Source organism: Lepidothrix coronata, unplaced genomic scaffold (assembly GCF_001604755.1).
Source record: "Lepidothrix coronata isolate B3197 unplaced genomic scaffold, Lepidothrix_coronata-1.0 Scaffold47, whole genome shotgun sequence".
Lineage (NCBI taxonomy): Eukaryota > Metazoa > Chordata > Aves > Passeriformes > Pipridae > Lepidothrix > Lepidothrix coronata.
In genome coordinates, this window is record NW_016690227.1 from 68811 (window position 1) to 88077 (window position 19267).

The window sequence follows — 19267 nt, forward strand, 5'->3', positions numbered from 1 at the left end:
TGTCCACGCGTGCGCGCCAGTGGCGGGAGCACGTGGCGCGCGGCAGCTGCGCGGTCCCTCCGGCCCAACGGGAGCAGAGCGGGAGCGGCCGTGGCCACCCTTCCTTCCCCACGGCAGGGCTAGTGTCGCGGCTCGGCCGCCGCCTGGCCGCCATGGGCCGGCGAGCGCGGGACCGCCGGCGGCAGCAGCAGCAGCAGCGGCAGGAGCGGGGCGGCGGCGGCGCCGGGGACCAGGCGGTGAGAGCCGGGCCGAGGCGGGGCGGGGTGAAGAGCGGCGGACGGGGAGCGGCGGGACCGGCGGGATAACGGCGGCGGCGTGTTCCTTCAGGGCTGGGCCGGCGGCTACCCAGAGATCGTGAAGGAGAACGAGCTGTTCGAGCGGTACTACCAGGAGCTGGGCATCGTGCCCGCCGGCGAGTGGGACGCGTTCATGGCGGCGCTGCGGGAGCCGCTGCCCGCCACGCTGCGCATCACGGGCTACCGCAGGTAGGGCTGGGGCTGCTGCCCTGGGGACCTGCCCCGGGCACCGCGGGGGCGGGATGCTGTCCGGGAGAAGGGGTGCCTGAGCCAGCTGCTCCACTGGGACGCGTCCCTGCCCGCCGCAGGGGGGCTGGAACTAGGTGATCCTTAGGGGTCCCTTCCAATGTAAACCATCCCGTGGTTCTGTGGTTCTCCATCCGGTGTCCCTCTGCACGTCTGTCGCATGCAGCCATGCCAAAGAGATTCTCCACTGCTTGAAGGAAAAATACTTCAGGGAGCTGCAGAACCTGGAGGTGGATGGTCAAAAAGTCGAGATGCCACAGTCGCTGAGCTGGTGAGTGATCTGGAGGCGAGTTAAGGCACCCTTCCTGACATCCAGCCTGGTGTGTTGCTCTCTTTATTCTGTTTCTGCCCTTTTCCCGTTTCTTTTCCACCAGGTATCCGGAAGAGTTAGCCTGGCACACTAACTTGAGTAGAAAAATCTTACGCAAGTCCCCACAACTGGAAAAGTTTCATCAATTTCTGGTTAGCGAGACAGAGTGTGTAAGTTTCGGATAGATCTTGATTTTTTTCTTTCATGTCCTGAGCAGTGCTTTATTGAATTACAGTATGAGAGAGTGAGACTTTACCTTTTCTCTCAAAAGTTGAGTAACTCAGAAGAATCTGGATTTTATGTTGCTGTTGACTGTGATTCACCCCACAACTCTGGTGCATAACCGCAGCTACACATACTTTTCCTAAACTAATTGCAGTTTTTTTGTGGTTGTTTGGCGATGCTAAAACGAGTCCCTGTAAGATAATTAGTTGCTGTTAGAAACCAGATGTTTAAATCTGGTAAAAAGTGCATGTGTGTGCATGACAAGACTTAGCTTAAGCGATGGGAGTTTGTCACTTGGTTGAAGCCAGTTTCTCATCTTTTTTGAGCAGAAACTACATCTGTAGAATTAATACAATTGGAGTAAATGTGCAATTATCAGAAAATACACTTGTGTGAATACTGTGATTGCTTTTTTTGTTAAATTCTAGCAAAATTTAAACCTAGATTTATAGTAGTGTGTTTCTGACTGCTTTCTTATTTTATTACATAGTGATTTAAAAATTTTATTGCAAAAGAAATGCATTGTTTTGTGAATAAAAACAAATTTAATTTCTTTTTTCCTTTCAAGGGAAATATCAGTCGTCAGGAGGCTGTTAGTATGATCCCACCTCTGCTGCTTAACGTTAGCCCTCATCATAAGGTAACTAGAATATAATGTGTACTAAAGCTTTTTCCCTGAAGTTAGTTTGATGAAACTACACATCACAACAGCAGTATCAATGCTGATACACAGTTCTGTTTTGTGTTGGTGTGTTTTAGGCTTTCTGCACATCAACAGCAACACTCAACTAGTGTTCATATCACAAACACAGTGAACATCTGCTTTTTCAGCTGTATGTACTACCCTGTAAGAAACACTTAGGTTTTAAGTAGTTGCATAGTCTTATTTTCAAAGTGTAAATGTGTTCAGCTGCATTTGAGTTACATATTCATGTTTCAACGTGCTTTAAAGTAAGATGACTGTTTTTAACTTCCTGCTCTCCATCACACTGTGAACCAGATGTAATTTTCCAGATTCAAATGATAATGTTCTCTGCCAGTTAGATTTCACTCCTCTATGCCTTTTGAAGAAGTTGCAAATTTCTACTCTATAAATGTGTTAGGCAAAATAATTTGGGTGAATTGAAACACAGTACTGGTGATGGCTGAACACTATAGGGTGCTAACTTTAACAGAGGTGTCTAAGGAATGCCCATGATATTTTCCAATAACAGACTGTAGGAATGGGGATATCTGGTAGCAAATTTTCTATTCTAACTTCTGTGATGTTTTCATACTTTATGCTTGCTTTCAGACTAAATCTGTCAGGTGGCCTTATTCTCTTGGTCTCTTAAATTAGTTAGCTAGTTGTTTTGTTACCTTAAGCAGTCATGTTGTGTTCTTTCTTAAATTTTCATGACGTATCTTAAAATTTTAAGTTTTTCAAACTTCCGACATGTTTTAAAGCCTAGTTTGTAACTACTTGTTTTTATATTAGCATTACCTAGCATATGTAATGTTTCATCTTATCTTCTCCTGCTTTCACCCCAACCCAGTGTATGTCACAGGACTGATGTGAGTCAAGGTCTCATCTCTCTTAAGTGAATAATGAATTGAAAGACTCAGTCCTGATGTGTCACAGGTGCATTTTCAGTTTTGTCTGGAGTTGAACAGGTAGTGAACATGTTCAACTTAATGTAAAACACAAACTGGGGGAGTATTTTTGCACACACATTGTATATGCTAAGCTAGCAGTATACGGATTTTACATTGAATATTTAACTTGGGTGACTGTATTTCAGCAGGCGTTTTCCAGAAGTGAGTGTAAGATTTCACAGATTTGGTCATAAGTCAGGCTTAGAATAGATTCTTTATCCTGTCTTGTGCCAAGACAGCAAATAACTGCTGTAACAATGACAGCAACTTTTGTCATTTAGGACTTTTTCTGGTCCTTAGTGTCTTAGCTTCTGAGCTGCTTGTTATGACCAGAACTGCAGGTTACTTTTCATGCTTAACCAGCATGTTCTGTACATCACGTCTTACGTGCTGATTCCATGTTGTACAAGGATCAACTTAGTGACTGTCAAGCCTCTCCATATCTGTGTTCATTTTAAATCTATTTTTGACAATTTAGTTTTCCTCACCATCATTTTGGTGGCAAGTTTTAGAGCACGTTTAGCTTTGTATATTCTTCATTATCTTTTCATATTACCTGCAAAACTAGAAAACAATAGCATCACAACTGTTACTTTAAAGAGCACGTATGATGTCGTTGTACTGAGTGCGTTTCATGATGTGTTAGCACTTTACCATGTGCTCTTTGGAGCTCTCTTTGCTTTTCTCTGGGGGCTTTCTAGTTTAGTCTTGTTCATGCCAGGGTCTTGCATGAGGATCTGAGCAGATCCCTTCCCATCCTTTATCCTGTTGCATGATTTCATCTAATTTTTAACAGAGCCAAAGATCCGGGAGATAGACATGTGTTTCTGAAAATCTGTAACTAGGCAGGAGGAAAGACTCTAAGCTTCCTTACTTAAGAGAACAGTATTAAATATCAATTGATTTGCTGTGAAAGTGACTACAAATGACTTGATCACAAGCCAAGTTCCTGATGAACCAGGAAGGAGAAATACAGTAGAATTTAGGTGTTCATGTGTGTTGATGTTGGTGCTGTTCTGTTCAGCTGCCTCAGGGCAGTTAAAAAACTTCCCAAGTGCTTCTTCAAGAAAGAGAAACAAGAGATTATGCTGCGTTGATTTTTTTGCATTAAAATGCAAATGTGTGGGGAGGGATAGCAACTCATTTTTATAAAATCTATATAATCAACTGTCTCTGGTTGATTTACTAATAGTTTAAAGAAGAGTACTACTTGCTCTTGATTGTAACTTTGCTCTCAATATGTGTGTGTATATGTAAAGTGCCAGTTAACTTCAGTTGGAATTGCTAGTAAAAGGACCATACCCCTATATCTGTGTTCAGGTTCGTCTTTCAAATTCTATTTCATCTGATGTATTTGTTCCCTTCAATGTAAAGTCCTTTTTATATTTTAGGCTCTCAAAGGTAAAGCACACGAAGATCAGGACTGTACTTTGTTTTCAAATTGGTGTTCAGAACAATCAATTCTCTACGTGCAAAAATACTTAGTTTAAACAAAACACGTAGTAAATTTCTTGAGTACTTGAAAAATACAAACCAGGACTTTTTTTAACTTTCTGGTGTTTGTAGATTCTAGATATGTGTGCTGCACCTGGATCTAAGACGGCACAACTCATTGAAATGTTGCATGCAGACATGAATGTTCCTTTTCCCAGTAAGTCTGGAAAACTACTAAAAACTTTTGTGACTTGGAATTTCTGCTTTTTCTTGTAAAAGATAAAGGTTCCCCACCTTTGCTTTGAAACTTCATGGGCTTCCTTGACGTGAAGGAGAGAGATGAGTTATATATGTGTATATATATATATATATCTATATATCTATATATATCGTTGCAGTTCAGAGTACAGCACCTGTGATTAGAGCTTAATTCTTGTATATAAATGAGATTTACCTAGTAGATGATGGCCCATGAGCCCCTGTGGTTTAGTGATATCCTGCAAACACTGGATTAAGCTGTTTTAGACTTAAAGTGGTTGTGATATTTATCTTCTTTGTAAGTTTCAGAATCTTTACTCTTGATTAGATGCTCCCAGAAAATACTGTCCACTGAAATATAAAGTTATGGGAGTGTGTGGATTCTTTCTGCATTCTACTGAAACTTTGCTGATGTAGAGATTGGTGATAGTGGGGGTTTTCTCTGTTACAGGGGTTTTACTTTGAAAAGTTGAAGAGCCTTTGGCTGTGTCTTACTGCCGCTAGATGGAAGCTAGAACTTTTGAGACTATGGCACATCAGTTAAACTTCAACATACCTTTAAGTTATTTTATGCTCAGTAAGGGCTCCTCTATTCATGAGCAGCCTTTTAAGTAAAAATCTCTACTGAAAGGTTTATACAACTTTGAACATAAGGCAATAAACTATGTAAAATTACTTAGGTGTTGAATAGTAAAGCATCTTCCCACTGTTTTATGTTCCAGAGGGTTTCGTAATTGCTAATGATGTCGACAACAAGCGCTGCTATTTGCTGGTTCATCAGGCTAAGAGATTAAACAGTCCGTGCATCATGGTGGTAAATCATGATGCCTCCAGCATTCCTAACCTACAAATAGATGTTGATGGAAGAAAAGAGATCCTCTTCTATGACAGGATTTTATGTGACGTCCCCTGCAGGTATCTGGCATGTAAACTTGAATACATGAATGTTACTGCACTAAGTGCCATGCTAAGTTTTTTTGTGTTACCAAATCATGAGTTGGTAACACAACTCATGAGTTTTTTGAGTTATGATTTATAGTAACTTCCAAAACAAGCAAATGCCTTAAGTTGTCTTAGATGTGAGGATACTGAATCAAGGTGAACTTTCTTCATTCCAAATGGTCCTTAAATATAGTCAGTTAAAGGGCTTCAAATTTTGAACTTAAACTCAGGATACTGAAATACGAAGACAGTGAGGAAACAAAGAATACAGTGTTAGAAAACTAGTTAACGTGAGAGGACTGTAAAAATTATTCTGCTATAAATGACTTGGATATGAAAAGAGTTTTACACACAAATAATACAAATCTACTCAACCTCTGTTGCAGCGGAGATGGAACCATGAGGAAAAACATTGATGTATGGAAGAAGTGGACAACACAAAACAGTTTGCAGCTCCACGGGTAAAAGTGCTTACACATCTGCACTTCTTTCATTTCTCTCTCTTCCTTTCCCCATATCTTCAACATCTGCATGCATTCACATGTTAATGTATGACAAAGCAGAGACAAAGAAGACTCACTTTTCTCTCAAATCAAGAGCTTATGTGCTATTCAGAGGAAGTGTAGGGTTTTGGATGTGAATGGAGCATGTGAATCCAAATTGCTTGTATTCTTATGAATATCCGACATATTAATGTTCATTGAATTGATTTAGACAGGGTAGCTAATAAAACAGAAGAAATCATTTGGTTGGGATTCTTAGCGTTCCAAATACTCTTGGAAAATGCAATAACTTGTAAAATTTGCTAGTAATGTTTTAAAGTCTTTAGGATAATAGACATCATACATAAACAATTTCAGTTACCTGAGATTGATTTATGTTAACTGATGATGAATGAGTACTTAGGCTAGTGCAGGCACATGATAAAATGCAGATTGAAACACAGATGACAAAGCTTAGAACGTTTCACTGTGTATTTTTAACACACTGGGGGTGCCATTGATTACTGTGACTCAGCTGACCTATGACTGCTTGGTAATTCATTCATAGTTGCAGATTTTCTTTTAGTTGTAAGTGTGGAGGTAGGGGTCTAAGCTGTCATCCAGCTCAGTAATACCTTTCTCAGAAGGCCATTGCTACCTAAGATGTGTTGTTCATAACATTTGTAATAGTCAGATTACTGCTCATTTTAACTCTGAATTTCTGAGAAGAGTCATGTTTTGGGGTGTTATTTTTCTAGTGTTGAGTACTTGATAATAAACTTGATGGGGCACTAGAAAGAACAAAATACAGAATGCTATGTTAAAAGCAACCCTGGATCATTGTTTATGTTTGACCTAATTGCTGTTCTAATTTAATAGGTGTAATTGTGAGTGTGTCTGCAGTATAGACTGCACTAAGCTGGTTAAGTTTGAAACTGACTTTAATTTGTGTACTGGTGACAGCTGTGGAACTCCCTAAGTACTGGCTTAGTCCATGGAGAGTTGTATGTCTGCAGTATAGCTTCTTTCGGGTTCCTGAATGACAGCTGGCTAGACCAAAAGTGTTCTGTTAGATTGCAGCTGAGAATTGCAACCCGTGGTGTTGAACAGCTGGCAGAAGGTGGGAGAATGGTGTATTCTACGTGTTCATTGAATCCTATCGAAAATGAAGCTGTGATCGCATCTCTGCTGGAGAAAAGTCAAGGTGAGAATGTGAGTTTGGATGCAGTACAGAACTTTATTTTTTCCCCTCAGCCCAAAAAAAGATATGTGTGCTATGGTACTAGTGATAAGTTTAGCGTGGGTAATACACTTCTAGTTTGCATCCTTTGACCCACATTTTGACATGATTGAAATTTTAATGTCTTTAAATTCATGGGATTTTTTACATTTTTGACTTGCATATGATGGCCGAGGTAACAAAAGGTGGAAAAATTGAGACTGACTGAGAAGCTACACTGCATTACTTTGCGATAGTAGAGTTTAGTAGCCCATTTAGTAGCTGGTGGATCCTGTTTTTTCTGAATCAGTACCCTGAAATTTGGAGATATCTAATGAAATTTGGCATGAAAATTTCCACTGACTTTGTGGTAAATTGAGCCTTTTACAGAGTAGAAGCAGCTGTATTGCTCCTGGACCTGAGCTTATTCTGGAAGTTGGTAACCTGTTTTGTGTAATGTCAGTATTCTGGCCAGTCAGTATTCTGGCCCCAAATTGTGCATGGAATTTCATTGTCTCAGAAACAGCAGTTTAGCTAAAGTGCTTGCAGATTAATTAGGAACTGACTATTTAATTTCCACTCAAATGACATTTTTATTTAGAGGTAGTTTCTTTGGTAGGCACGGATGTGTTTCCAGTATATTATATTAGGCTTGGCTTATTGAAGGTTGTAGTAAGCCAGTGTTAAATTTAACGACTAGTTTGGATAGGGGCACGAAGCAGTATGGATGTTAACAGAGGCCAACAATTGCAGTATCTGGGGCAAATTCAGTACTTGGAAGGAAGGATTTTGACTGGCTGTTCCGTTAAGATCTAGTCTTGGCCCAGTGGAGGTATTTTGAAGTGTACCTGGAGGCTATGACGTGTCCCAACAAGTGAATGTTACCCTTGGAACTTGAACATAGGTGTAGCTAAAGAAGGGTGAGGTAGTGCAGTGGTCTGCAAGGGGCACTGGACCTCAAGAATTCACTCAGGTCAGTCCAGAAGATTGTTGGTGCTTTCTAAAGCAGTGTTAACTGCTACCTGTAGAGCAGATGAGATTGCTTTCCCCTTACGGCTGAGGGAGTAAGGAAAGGGCACTTTTGTACCATTTGGAAACTAATGGAAATTGTGCTACTTCTAATGGACTCTTTAGTGCCTTATCAATCTAATGTAGTCTTGAGGCATCAGCTGAAGTCATGCTGTAGAGGGACAGGACTACTCAAAGGACGGATGCAAATATCAAGCTTAATCACATTTGAAATGTCATCTTTGAATTTGTCTATGAATTCACATATCACTTTTTCATTTATTTAAAAGACTTGCTTAAATGTCACTGTAAGAGTCAATGGTTAGTCATGTAGAAGTGGTTGATAAATTGTGTTCGGCATGAGGAAAAAGCCTACCTGACTGTTAAAAACCAAAGTATTCAGAATCACAGAAAAGAAATGTTAAAAGTTATTCATCGCTGGAGAGATCACCTTTTTAAACAGTGAATTTTTATATCATTCTTTCTGGACTTGGAGCAGTTTAAACCTTTAATTCAGTAGATTAAGTTATACTCTAATATCTCTTGTAGTAATTTGACATATTTTAGACACATAGTCTTTTGTCCTATTAATTTGATAGTACTTACCTTACTGTTAAACAGTTTTTGGAATTTTCCTTTCAGTTTAAAAAATAATAAATTCTCTTTCCATTCACACTGGAATATATTGAGATGTTAAGTCCATAAAATGAGAACACAGTAGGCCTTTTAGAAGGCTTTGTTATCCCAAGAGTTATTCCCAGAAAAATACTTAAACAGTATGGTAAATTGAAATACTAAGTAAATGAGAATAAAAACTTAAATGATTGCTTTGCCTAGAACACTGTTATTTAATGATAGAAGTCATAGAGCACTACTCTATGCAGTTGCTACAAAAAATATTGAACCGTTATATTTTGGTTAATTTATAAGTTGCAAACTTAAATAGTTATTATTAACAGTTCTTACCATCTTTGTTAATTTACATGATAGTAGCTGTATATCATTTTATTTCTTGAAAGTTTTAAAAAGCAGTGTTCTTAAAATGGTCTTAAAACTTGAAGGAAAACTATTTTTATAAAAGTTAATTAGCAACACAACTCTTCAATTCTGTTTTCAAGACCATTTATATTCTTGGGATTTCAGGTGCCTTAGAACTTGCTGATGTCTCTTCCGAGTTACCAGGCTTGAAGAGGATGCCAGGAATTACAAAATGGAAGGTACTTAAACTGATAGTTTTTTGAAGTTCTTAGTCTGTGGTAGAGTGCTAAGTTAGGGAAATTTTGAAGTGTAACATTTTACAATGTTGAGTTGAGCTGGATTAATGCCAGTGATTTGATGTTTAGGGGAGAGAGCTAAAAGTCTTTCTGATAGTAAGTTCTTGTCTCTTCGTCTGCTATTCTCTTACCTCTACCTTTCTTTGATCTCTCTCCTATACTTCAGTGTTATAATTCCCTTTCCTGTTGTGTGCATGTGGCCTGTAGATGGCAATGTAATTTCAGCCGCTTTTAAAGTCATCCATCCTCCTCGGTCTTTAGAGTCTGTGAATGTTAGATTCTGCAGTTCTTCAGCTGGTCCATTTGAATCATTTGGAAGTAAAACCTGTGAAACCCTTTTTGGAAATTAGCTATAAAGCCTGCAGTGATGTGACTAATCCTAAAATATTAATAGAATCCTCTATTTTGTTCCATGTCTTGTGTGACTTCAGGTCTGGAAACAGACTAGTAGGGAAGGGCAAAAAAACCCGAAGCTGCTTCAGCTTCCTGTTAAGAGTATACTCAAGAAGAGTAGAAGGCCATCCTGGTAGTAGGGAAAGAAACTGATTAAATTTTAGTTATGAGTGTGTGCCTTTGCAGTGCCATTGGTTGTTCTGTCTTACCATCTCACTAGTCTCTTGCAATGGCAGGCTGCAAGTTTATGGCTGTGTGCAGACTAATGAACAAGATACGTGGAATAAAGATTTGCTTATGTTCTGCCATTGGAAATCCAGCTGAGTAACTAGCTGATTTCCTTCTTCTTACAATTCCAAAAGTTTACACTATGCTTGTACCTGAAGAATAAATGTAAAATGCATAACTGTGGCTCTGTAATCTTAATTTTACCTTTTTTTTTTGGTTCTGTGTAAAGCTACTATATATATGTATTTATATATATAATGATCACTAAGAGTATATTGTATTCCCTGTTGCATTTATTTCTCAGCAGTTGAAATATAAATCTTCTAAAAGTATTTTAGAAACTAGGCTAATAAAATCTGTTGAAAGTTTGCAAGACTTTCTTCAGTCCTTATTTGCTTCTACTGTATTTTTGCAGGCTTTATTGGCTAGCTTGTCATTGAATGTATTTTCTTGCTTTGGTACTGTTTTTACTTTTATTGCTGCTGTTCTTTTATTCCCTGGTGAAACATCTGTTCACTTGGGAGCTCTGTGACTGATTACATGGAATATTCTTGAGCATCAGTTGACTGTAAATCTCTGGAAACAGCAACACAGAAATAAGGTTTTGTTCGAGGGACACTTAGGTGCTTAGAAGTAGCAATCAGTACTCTTTCCTGAAGCCAGATGATGAGTGAACTCCAGTGAATTATTTCAGTCTTGAAAGAAGAGACCTTTTTAACTCCAGATCTGATAATCTACAGCACTTTCACTCCTTGTTCTACCCTAGCACATGGCTAGTAAAATGTGCAGTAGAGTTCAGTGTGTTCTTTGGTGCTTTCTCATTCTACCAGTCACACCAGTCTACCAGTTAGGCTGATAAACCAAAACTGAACAGTGCAGGGCTGTTGGGCAGTTATTCTGGTAAATCCAAAATAGTTCTAGACTTGTTTGGACTACAGTTATTTATCAGTCCCATTGTTTTTTCTCAAGCTTCAGTTGTGACTTCCAAAGAAGTACAGTCTGTCTTGTCTCCATCTAGGACTATGACATGTAGCATAGTTTGGCTTGAAATAATAATTCTGGAAGTGCAGTAATTTCTATTTCAAGAATGTGCAAATGCACAATATTTTATGATCAGATGTGATCTAATCAGTGGCTCAGAATGATGCTGAAATCTGTGTTCTAAAGTTCTTAGGGAAATGGTAATCTAGATAAATATTACGTTTCTGCTTCCAGTAGAACACTAATTTAAACTTTCTTAAACTTTCAAGATAATCACAGTGGGATGTATGAAACCACTTCATCATACTTGCCAGTCCTGAAGTCACCATCTCTGCAACTTCTTTATTTTGTTACCTTAATGACAAAAATGGGCCTTCATTTCAGATATTAACTTTATGCATTTACCCCACATGTACCCAGATGTGACCTTCCTTACAGCCAATACAAAACCAGGCATCTAGAGCTCTGAAGTGAGATTTTCCCTGACTTATTTTTTCACTTTGGTTTTCTTTCTTAAAGAGCATTCAGAATGCCTTCCTACAAGATTTGTGGCTCTAACCTTCTGCTTGTATCTCAACAGTCCATCAAAAGCTTTGACTTCTAGCCAGAAAGAGGTGATGTTAGGCCTACACAGTGTAAAAGTGGATTTATAGATGTGTTCTGAGTTCTGGGTAAAGTTACAGACACTAGAAAATTAATGAGAGACATGGTTCTTCAGCAGCTTTCCTTGAAAACATCTCTGTCAATGACCTATGCACGCCTGTGTCATGGGGCTCTATGATTACCAAGCTGTTGTATTGCACTCTTGCATCTTTCTTACATAATGAAATTGAGATTCCTCAGTTCTAATCTCTACTGGACAGCAGTAGTCCTTTTCTATACCAGAAAATAATTTCTCTTTTTGGCATCGAAACCTTGGTTTGGAAGTATTATAATTAAAATTTATAAAGCGGTGACCTATGTTCTTTACAGTATTTATACTTCTTCCTTTGAAGGTAATGCTGAAAGATGGACAGTGGTTTGAAGAGTGGAAAGATGTGCCTTCAAATAGACAAACACAAATACGTCCCACTATGTTTCCAGTAAAAGATGAAGAGAAGCTAAAGGCAATGAATCTAGAGCGTTGGTAAGTTTTCCCAGAGTAGATCTTATGAGGATTTGATGATTAACATGTATGATGGTGGGCAAATTATAATTAGGTCAGATTAGGAATGTATTGCAGTATAGACCTGTTTGAATAGGTCTGAGTATATTTTGATTGCTTCCTATGTAGTGGCAGTAGACTATTTAAAGTCCAGTGAATTCAGAGAAATTATTGCATGTTGCTTCTGAGGAATAACTACTCACACAAAAAGGTCTAATTCTTTGCATCCAGTAGAGACGCATAGCCAAAATTACTGGAAAAGTATGTAAAACTTCAGCGTTTTAACAGTGTGACTTACTTGCTATGAAAGGCTTTCCATAGCTATTCTAAAAATATTGTTTAGAAATGAGTCATTAAAACTCGGATGTGAACTGTGAAATGAATGTGTTGCACTGATGCAAGTAATTTTGCCAGAATGCTCTACTTTAGATCCTGTTTCTAGTTTGATAAATTAAATCTGCACAATCCTACTAGGAATACTTAGCCTGTCCTGAAAATGATTATAAATGTGACACTTCTAGTATTTTGTGAGAGCCTGAGTGCAGATATGAATACACTGCAACATTTTTTTTCTTTTCTCTCTAGTCTTAGGATATTGCCACATCACCAGAACACAGGCGGTTTCTTTGTGGCTGTGTTAATAAAAAAGTCTCCCATGCCATGGAATAAACGTCAACCTAAGGTAACTTTTTCTAAAACATCTAAAATGTTTATTAATAATGTTTCAGATTTTTTTTTAAATATTACACATAATAGAAAACATACTATAACTATTTTGTATCTGCCTTTCAGTTATAGCTCAGTGTGTCAGTTAAAAATAAATTCCTAAATCCCTTAAGTACTTTAAAAAAAATGACAACTTCTAAAATAGAAAAAAAGAGATGGGATTTTGAAATTATAGTAAAATAGTAAGATAAAGCTTGAACCTAAAATGAAGACTTTGAAAGAATTACAGAAGCAGATTATATTAGGTTGCTAAAGCTGTCAGTTCCTTCAGTGTGTGTGGTCCCCCTGCTGAAGGCTTTTTTCTGCTGTGTTGTAAGCTGATTCTGATTTCAGTTTATCTTACTCTGTGGCTGCTTGCTCAGGGGTGATTCACTAACAGATTAGTCTAGCAGATCAGCAGCAGGGGGAGTGGATGTAAAACTGTTAGGAGCAGCAGCTTCAGCCATCTGACTTTAATCCATTTGTTGTCAATTGTCTTTAAAATCCTGTCAACAGGATTTTAAGTTGGCGTGATTTATTTGATCTCTTAGATTGTCACGTCTATGAGAAAAACATCTTGTGTGAATAAGCTCCTTTAGATGTTTTTGTTCATTTGATTTGCTTAATTAGAACAGCTTACAAGTAAAATGTATGTGTCAATAGGGAAGAAGCATTTATTCAGAAGCAAGTGTCATCTAAGTAGTTTATTCTGTTCTAAGTTGAACATTGTAGCACTCTCCTGGAAGGTGTCCAACAGCAGGATGCATGTGTCACTTTGAGTGCTAGAAGGAAAACAGCAGAGGCTGTCTTAAAGTAGTCTTCTCTGAGTGCTTGAACGTGATTTTGTAAATGGTACAAAAATAGCTTTCTTGGACAGTTGGTACGAAACTGTCCGGATCAGTACTAGAGGTAAATGCAATTTATATAGTGGTATCTTGATCTAGTAATCAGATTAACTCTCTGAATGGATCTGTTTAAGCACTTGCATACAAATTGACAAGAATTAAGCACACGCAGAGAGCGAACATAGGTGCCTTCTGTTACAAGTTAGATTCTACTTTGCTTTGTTGAAAATAATTTAATCTGAAATAGGTTCATCAGAAGTTACCACAAAGAACAGGAGATACTGAAGTGACAGCAACTAATTCAGATAATGGTTCTGACTGTATTACTGAAGAACCAATACTTGCTGAAAATGAAGAGTCTAAGAAAATGGAAGGATTGCAGAATTTGGACACTGAGCAAAGCAAAAAGGAAGGAGTATGTGGGTAAGTATTTGTCCTGTGACAGCTTTGTAATTGCTGAGTATTCTATAGTTCTTTTGTTACTGGACTCATTTAGAAGTCGATCAAGAAGAATTAATGAATTCATTCAGTTGTCCTGCATTTCCATGTTTTCTGTCTTGTATTTCAGCAAGTTTGGAAACTAACCAGTTTTCTTATTAACATTTGCAAAGTCTCTGTTAAGGAAAAAAAACTTTCAGAACTTAACATTTGGAAGATCTTATTGTCTTCACAATCACTGTCAGAAATCTGTTTACTTGTTTTTGTGGTTTCTGTTTTAAAGCACTTCTTTCACATCCTCATTTTAAGAAGTTATATTGTGGGTAGTGTTCTCCTAGTGAAGCATGGGAAAATGCCCATATTCTGTTTGGCATACTGTTGTTACCACAAAGCAAGTGTTGACTAAATGAACTGAATATACTGATTTGAAGCCAAGTACTTTTACTAAAATTGACAGTGTAATGTTATTTTCTTTTTAGACCACCACCATCTAAAAAAATGAAGTTGTTTGGTTTTAAAGAAGACCCTTTTGTCTTTCTCCCTGAAGATGATCCATTGTTCCTTCCTATCCAGTAAGAAAAAAATGTTTCTGGTTTGGCAGTAAGATTCCTAGTAATTTGGGAATATTAGTAGTTCAGTTCATCACAAAAGATGGGTCTGGTTGATCATGTGTGAAGATTTTTGCCTAATTTTACATCAGGGGCTCCTCTCCTCAACTTTTAAACACCTCTTAAATGAAAATAACCAACTGGAGTTTGCACTGGAAATTTTCAAGTATATCTTGGTGTCTATGACAGCTTGTCTTTTCTGATGTCATACAGCTTAGAAAGTCTAATCTTTGTGTTCTGGAACCAAAGTGCTAAGTGTTTGCAGAGATAGCCAGAGGAAGTGGGCTAACCCATGCATTTTGAGTGTGTGATTTCATTGCTCAGTTAATCAAAGCAAGCATTATGGCTACAGGAAGTTTTATGCATTGGACCCATCATTTCCCAAGATGAATTTACTGACTCGAACTCANGAAGAGACAGCTGTACATGGTTTCTAAGGAGCTAAGGAATGTGCTTCTGAACAACAGTGAGAAGATGAAGGTACGGTTCGTCTCCAGGTTTTCACAAGGGAGGTTATAAGCATTAGTGGGTATCTCCTTGAACTTTATCGCCATGCTTGCTGTTTATATAGAGCATTAGCCCTCTTGACAGGCTTTTTTTTAGTCTGGATTAGTGTTTTCCTCTCCATCCCTCCTCTACTAGAGGTGAAGATTTGACTCTGAGAGGTAAATAACAGCCTTCAGAATTAAAATCGGTAAATTTTTGGTGGATGAAAGGGAACTTAAAAGTAAAGAGAGGGAATATATATAACTGCTCTGTGTGTACCATTGTGTACTGCATTTTTATGCAGTCTTCAGGTAACTTCACAAGTTTACATTGATGCTGTTGTATTTATGAGCCCCTTAATTATAACATTATTAAGAGCTCTGAAAGCCTACCAAAAATAAGATACCTTCAGCTGAATTATTAGCTGGCTGCGTTATATGAGGACACTGTTTTAAAGTACTTCCAACAACTGAACATTTTGAAAGGTTGTTAAGCTGGAATAATAAGTTTTTGTGAATTAGAGGGGAAAAATGTTTTTATAGGATTCCCTATGGTAAATGTCTTGCAAATGCTAAAGACTTGTCTTTCAAGTCATTGAGTGATTTAAGTTGGAATGAAGTCATCTAGTCCAGCTTCCTTCTTGCATCAAAGAGAGCTGACTTCAAAGCTAGATCAGATACAGTCTGGGTCCAGTCAGATCTTGAAAATTGCTGAGGGTATTCAGTACATCTTTACAACAGATCGTTAAGATGGATAAATAATTATTCTTTTATCCCCCATGCAGGAAATGGCTACATAATTGACAAAATTTTAAGAAATTGGTGCACTGCATCAGGTAGTGAGACTTTGAGTACCACAAAGGATATAGTGTCCTAATATTAATGCCATGTACATTTTTTATTGTCCTTGCTTGACTTTCCGAAAATCACACAGAAAATCCTTACTCAAACTAAAATAAAAATTAGATATTAATAGTTCATTGCCCTAATTTTAAAACTGCCACTTCCTCACACTGTTCAGTTTTCAATATGGAAAGAAGTAAAAGGCGTTTTATGTTGATAGGGCACTACATTTTTGTAGTGGGAGATCCTTTTTCCCTTGGATGAATTTTCACATTAGTTCAGCGTCCAATGCGAATGAACAAACATTACAGCAGAATTATCCCTTCTTCCTCCTTTTAGTCAAACAGTTGATGAAAAACAAAGTTCAAAGTGGTAATTTAGAATTTATGCTCCTTAATGACGCTTATTGGCCTTGCTGTTTGCAGGTTATTAACACAGGGATAAAAGTCTGGTCTCGCAACAGTGATGGTGAACAGTTTGGATGTGCATTCCGATTAGCACAAGAGGTAATTACGTAGCATTGTATTTTCCGAGGAGATATTTTGGTTTCCTCTAGAGCCTATAACACATCTGGCATTAACTTTGTCAGATTAGTGACAATTTGCATTTTCAGTATGGTTTAAAATGTGAAAATTGTTTTCTAATATTAGGTAAAGGACATACTATTTTTAACACTTTTCCTTCACAAAGTAAAAGTTGCATTTTGAAATAATTGTATTTATTTATTAAACAGGGAATTTATACTCTGTACCCATTCATTAATGCGAGGATTATAAATGTTTGCATAGAAGATGTTAAAATTCTGCTAACCCAGGAAAATCCATTCTTAACTAAATTTAGCAGTGAAACACAGAAGAAAGTCAAAGACATGGGTAAGTCTTCTAATTTGTTTTGTAACAAAATTATTTTTATACATTACACAGAGGACTGTGAAAATCCTGTGACGTAAACTGTGTTTGCTAAAAATTTTGACTAAATTTATCTTGAATATACTTGTTAGGTAAGTAAGCTTTACTGAAACCTAGTGCACTACTAGAAATTTCAGTCCTTTTTGGTTGCAGCCTTTAAGATTTATGAGCTTGAGAGAACAGAAGAGTTGCCAGACTTGTGACTTCTGTGAAGCAGTGCCGTGAGGCCGCATTTAAAATATCTGATGAACAAAGATTTTATATACGCTTCTGATCTTTATGCCTGTTAATGCTCCAGCTGAAACTTTGTCATCTGCAGTTGCATGTCACGATCTTATGTATCAAATATAGTTATTCAGATTCTGTTTTGTTAAATATGAGCAGCAATGTCTACTCGTATTAAATTTTTAAATTTTTATTTCCTCTTCACTAGATGCTTGAAGAAATGAAGATGAGTTTTCAGCCTTTTATTTATGTTGTTTTATTTTCAACTCATTGCTGATCCTTGTTCTTCAGTATTTGATGAGACAGAATGGGATGAAAAATTTTTCTAAAGTTTGAGCTGGCATACTCTTATGTTCATTTTAATTAAGTAGAAGTTCCTTGCTAGGTTCACTGAGTAAATTAATCCATTATGTGGGTTTTGTATTTTAATTTGTTTGTTTGGCGTTTGGAGGAGACGGGGTTGGCAGTTGCTTCTGTAACTATAGAAATACTTCGGTCTGAGAAAAAGGGAATAAAACCTGGTATTGTCTATAGTTCAGTGTATTGATGTAGATAACTGCTACCCATCTCATGCTGTGTGACTGTCTGAAAACTTGTTTTCTTGAACATTTTCAGATGACAATCACTTAACGTTGTACCAAGTAACACATGTTTTGTTTTTGTTTTCCCCACCCCCCCTCCCTGCAGCAATGGGAAGTGTAGTTCTGAAGTATGACCCAAACCCTGAGTAAGTAGATGTGTTGCTTTCTACTTATGCACTTTAAAGACTTGCACAAGAATTTATTCTCACTCAGCAAAAACAGAATAGAGGCATAGAGATGCAATGAGGTCAACAGTAAAGCCAGATGGGATACAGAGACTGACAGAGAAGCTGTCTTGCCTGTGTATTCTTAAAACAAGTGTACTATGTAGCTTTATAAAGGAGACCTGATAGTTCTGCCAGACGTCCACAGTTCACTGCATGTGATTTATTTGTTTGATTCCCTGTAAAGTCCAGCACTGGAATGGAAAATATTACTTTTCATTGTTTCTTTGTGTGGACAAAGTACCTTTTGTGGACAAAACTCTTGAGAACTTCTTAAATGTAAACTTTCATCTTGCTTGTATTAGTTCTGAAACCAGAGCCAGAAAATTATTTTGTTTGAGAAACTTAATAGCATTGAGCTGGTTTTTAATTTTTTTTGTCTTGTGCACTTACTTATTGGGGTATGGCTATAAAATGATGTTTTGAAGATTAACTTTCTCATAATTGACTGAAGGTAACTGCTTGTTTGTAGAAAACCTGATGATCTTCAGTGTCCAATAGTGCTTTGTGGTTGGCAAGGAAAGACGTCACTCCGTGCCTTTGTGCCCAAGAATGAGAGACTTCATTACCTGAGGATGATGGGAGTTGAAGTGTTTAAAGCAAAGAAGAAAGAGGAGGAATTGGAAAACAAAACTGAGGAAGAAGTTCAACATAAGCTGGCGCAAACAGAGGACGGAATGGATGTGGAAGATAAAGAACACGATTTAGTCACAAAAATGGAAGCAGAAATAGGTGAAGAATCTTCCCAGAGTCCTGTGGAAAGCAGTGCTATGGAAACAGAAAATAAAACTGAGGATTTAGATCAATCCAGTAAAAATGCCACCACTCACATAAGCAAGGAAAGCAAAGGCACGGATACAAGTAATGTGAAAGATTAGATTTCTTTTGTATTGCTTGGCAGCTTCCACGAGGCTCATATACAACTTTTGCTTTTAGCATGAAACTGTATTTTAAAATTTTGGTTGGAATGGGATGTTCCTCTTTGGAAGTTTCACCTATTTTATATTTTAAATGAAAGCTGTAAAGAGATTTCGAGTGTGTCTTCTTTTTACCATTTTAAACTCCCTATTAGTGGTGGGTTTGCGTGTCTGTTGCTGGCAAAGGACCAGCACCAGTAAAATCTAAAGCCCATATTTTAAATGGAACAAATGGACTGCCTGTGTAACTAGTCAATTCCTTCAGAAGAAAAGCCTGGAATTTAATTCAAAGTACATAAGTTCCAAAAAAAATTATTACCCCACCTACACCCAATCTGATTACTACTTCTGCAGGCTCTTTAATGGATAAGAGAATCAGCATGAGTATGCATACAAATGTGCATGTGGCATAT

The 19267-nt window shown here is 37.7% G+C and overlaps 1 protein-coding gene across 1 annotated transcript; it reads left to right on the forward strand.

The window, feature by feature from the left end:
* The first annotated feature begins 137 nt into the window (after positions 1-137).
* On the forward strand, positions 138-18966 carry NSUN2 (NOP2/Sun RNA methyltransferase family member 2). The gene is given in 20 exon segments (XM_017814921.1): positions 138-236; positions 328-485; positions 709-813; positions 917-1022; positions 1646-1717; positions 4279-4363; positions 5127-5319; positions 5733-5807; positions 6902-7032; positions 9199-9272; positions 11927-12057; positions 12661-12757; positions 13873-14048; positions 14543-14635; positions 15024-15077; positions 15079-15151; positions 16425-16505; positions 16733-16871; positions 17820-17859; positions 18410-18966. Coding segments are annotated over 20 exon segments (2373 nt in total). The 5' UTR covers positions 138-152; the 3' UTR covers positions 18816-18966.
* The last annotated feature ends 301 nt before the right edge of the window (positions 18967-19267 follow it).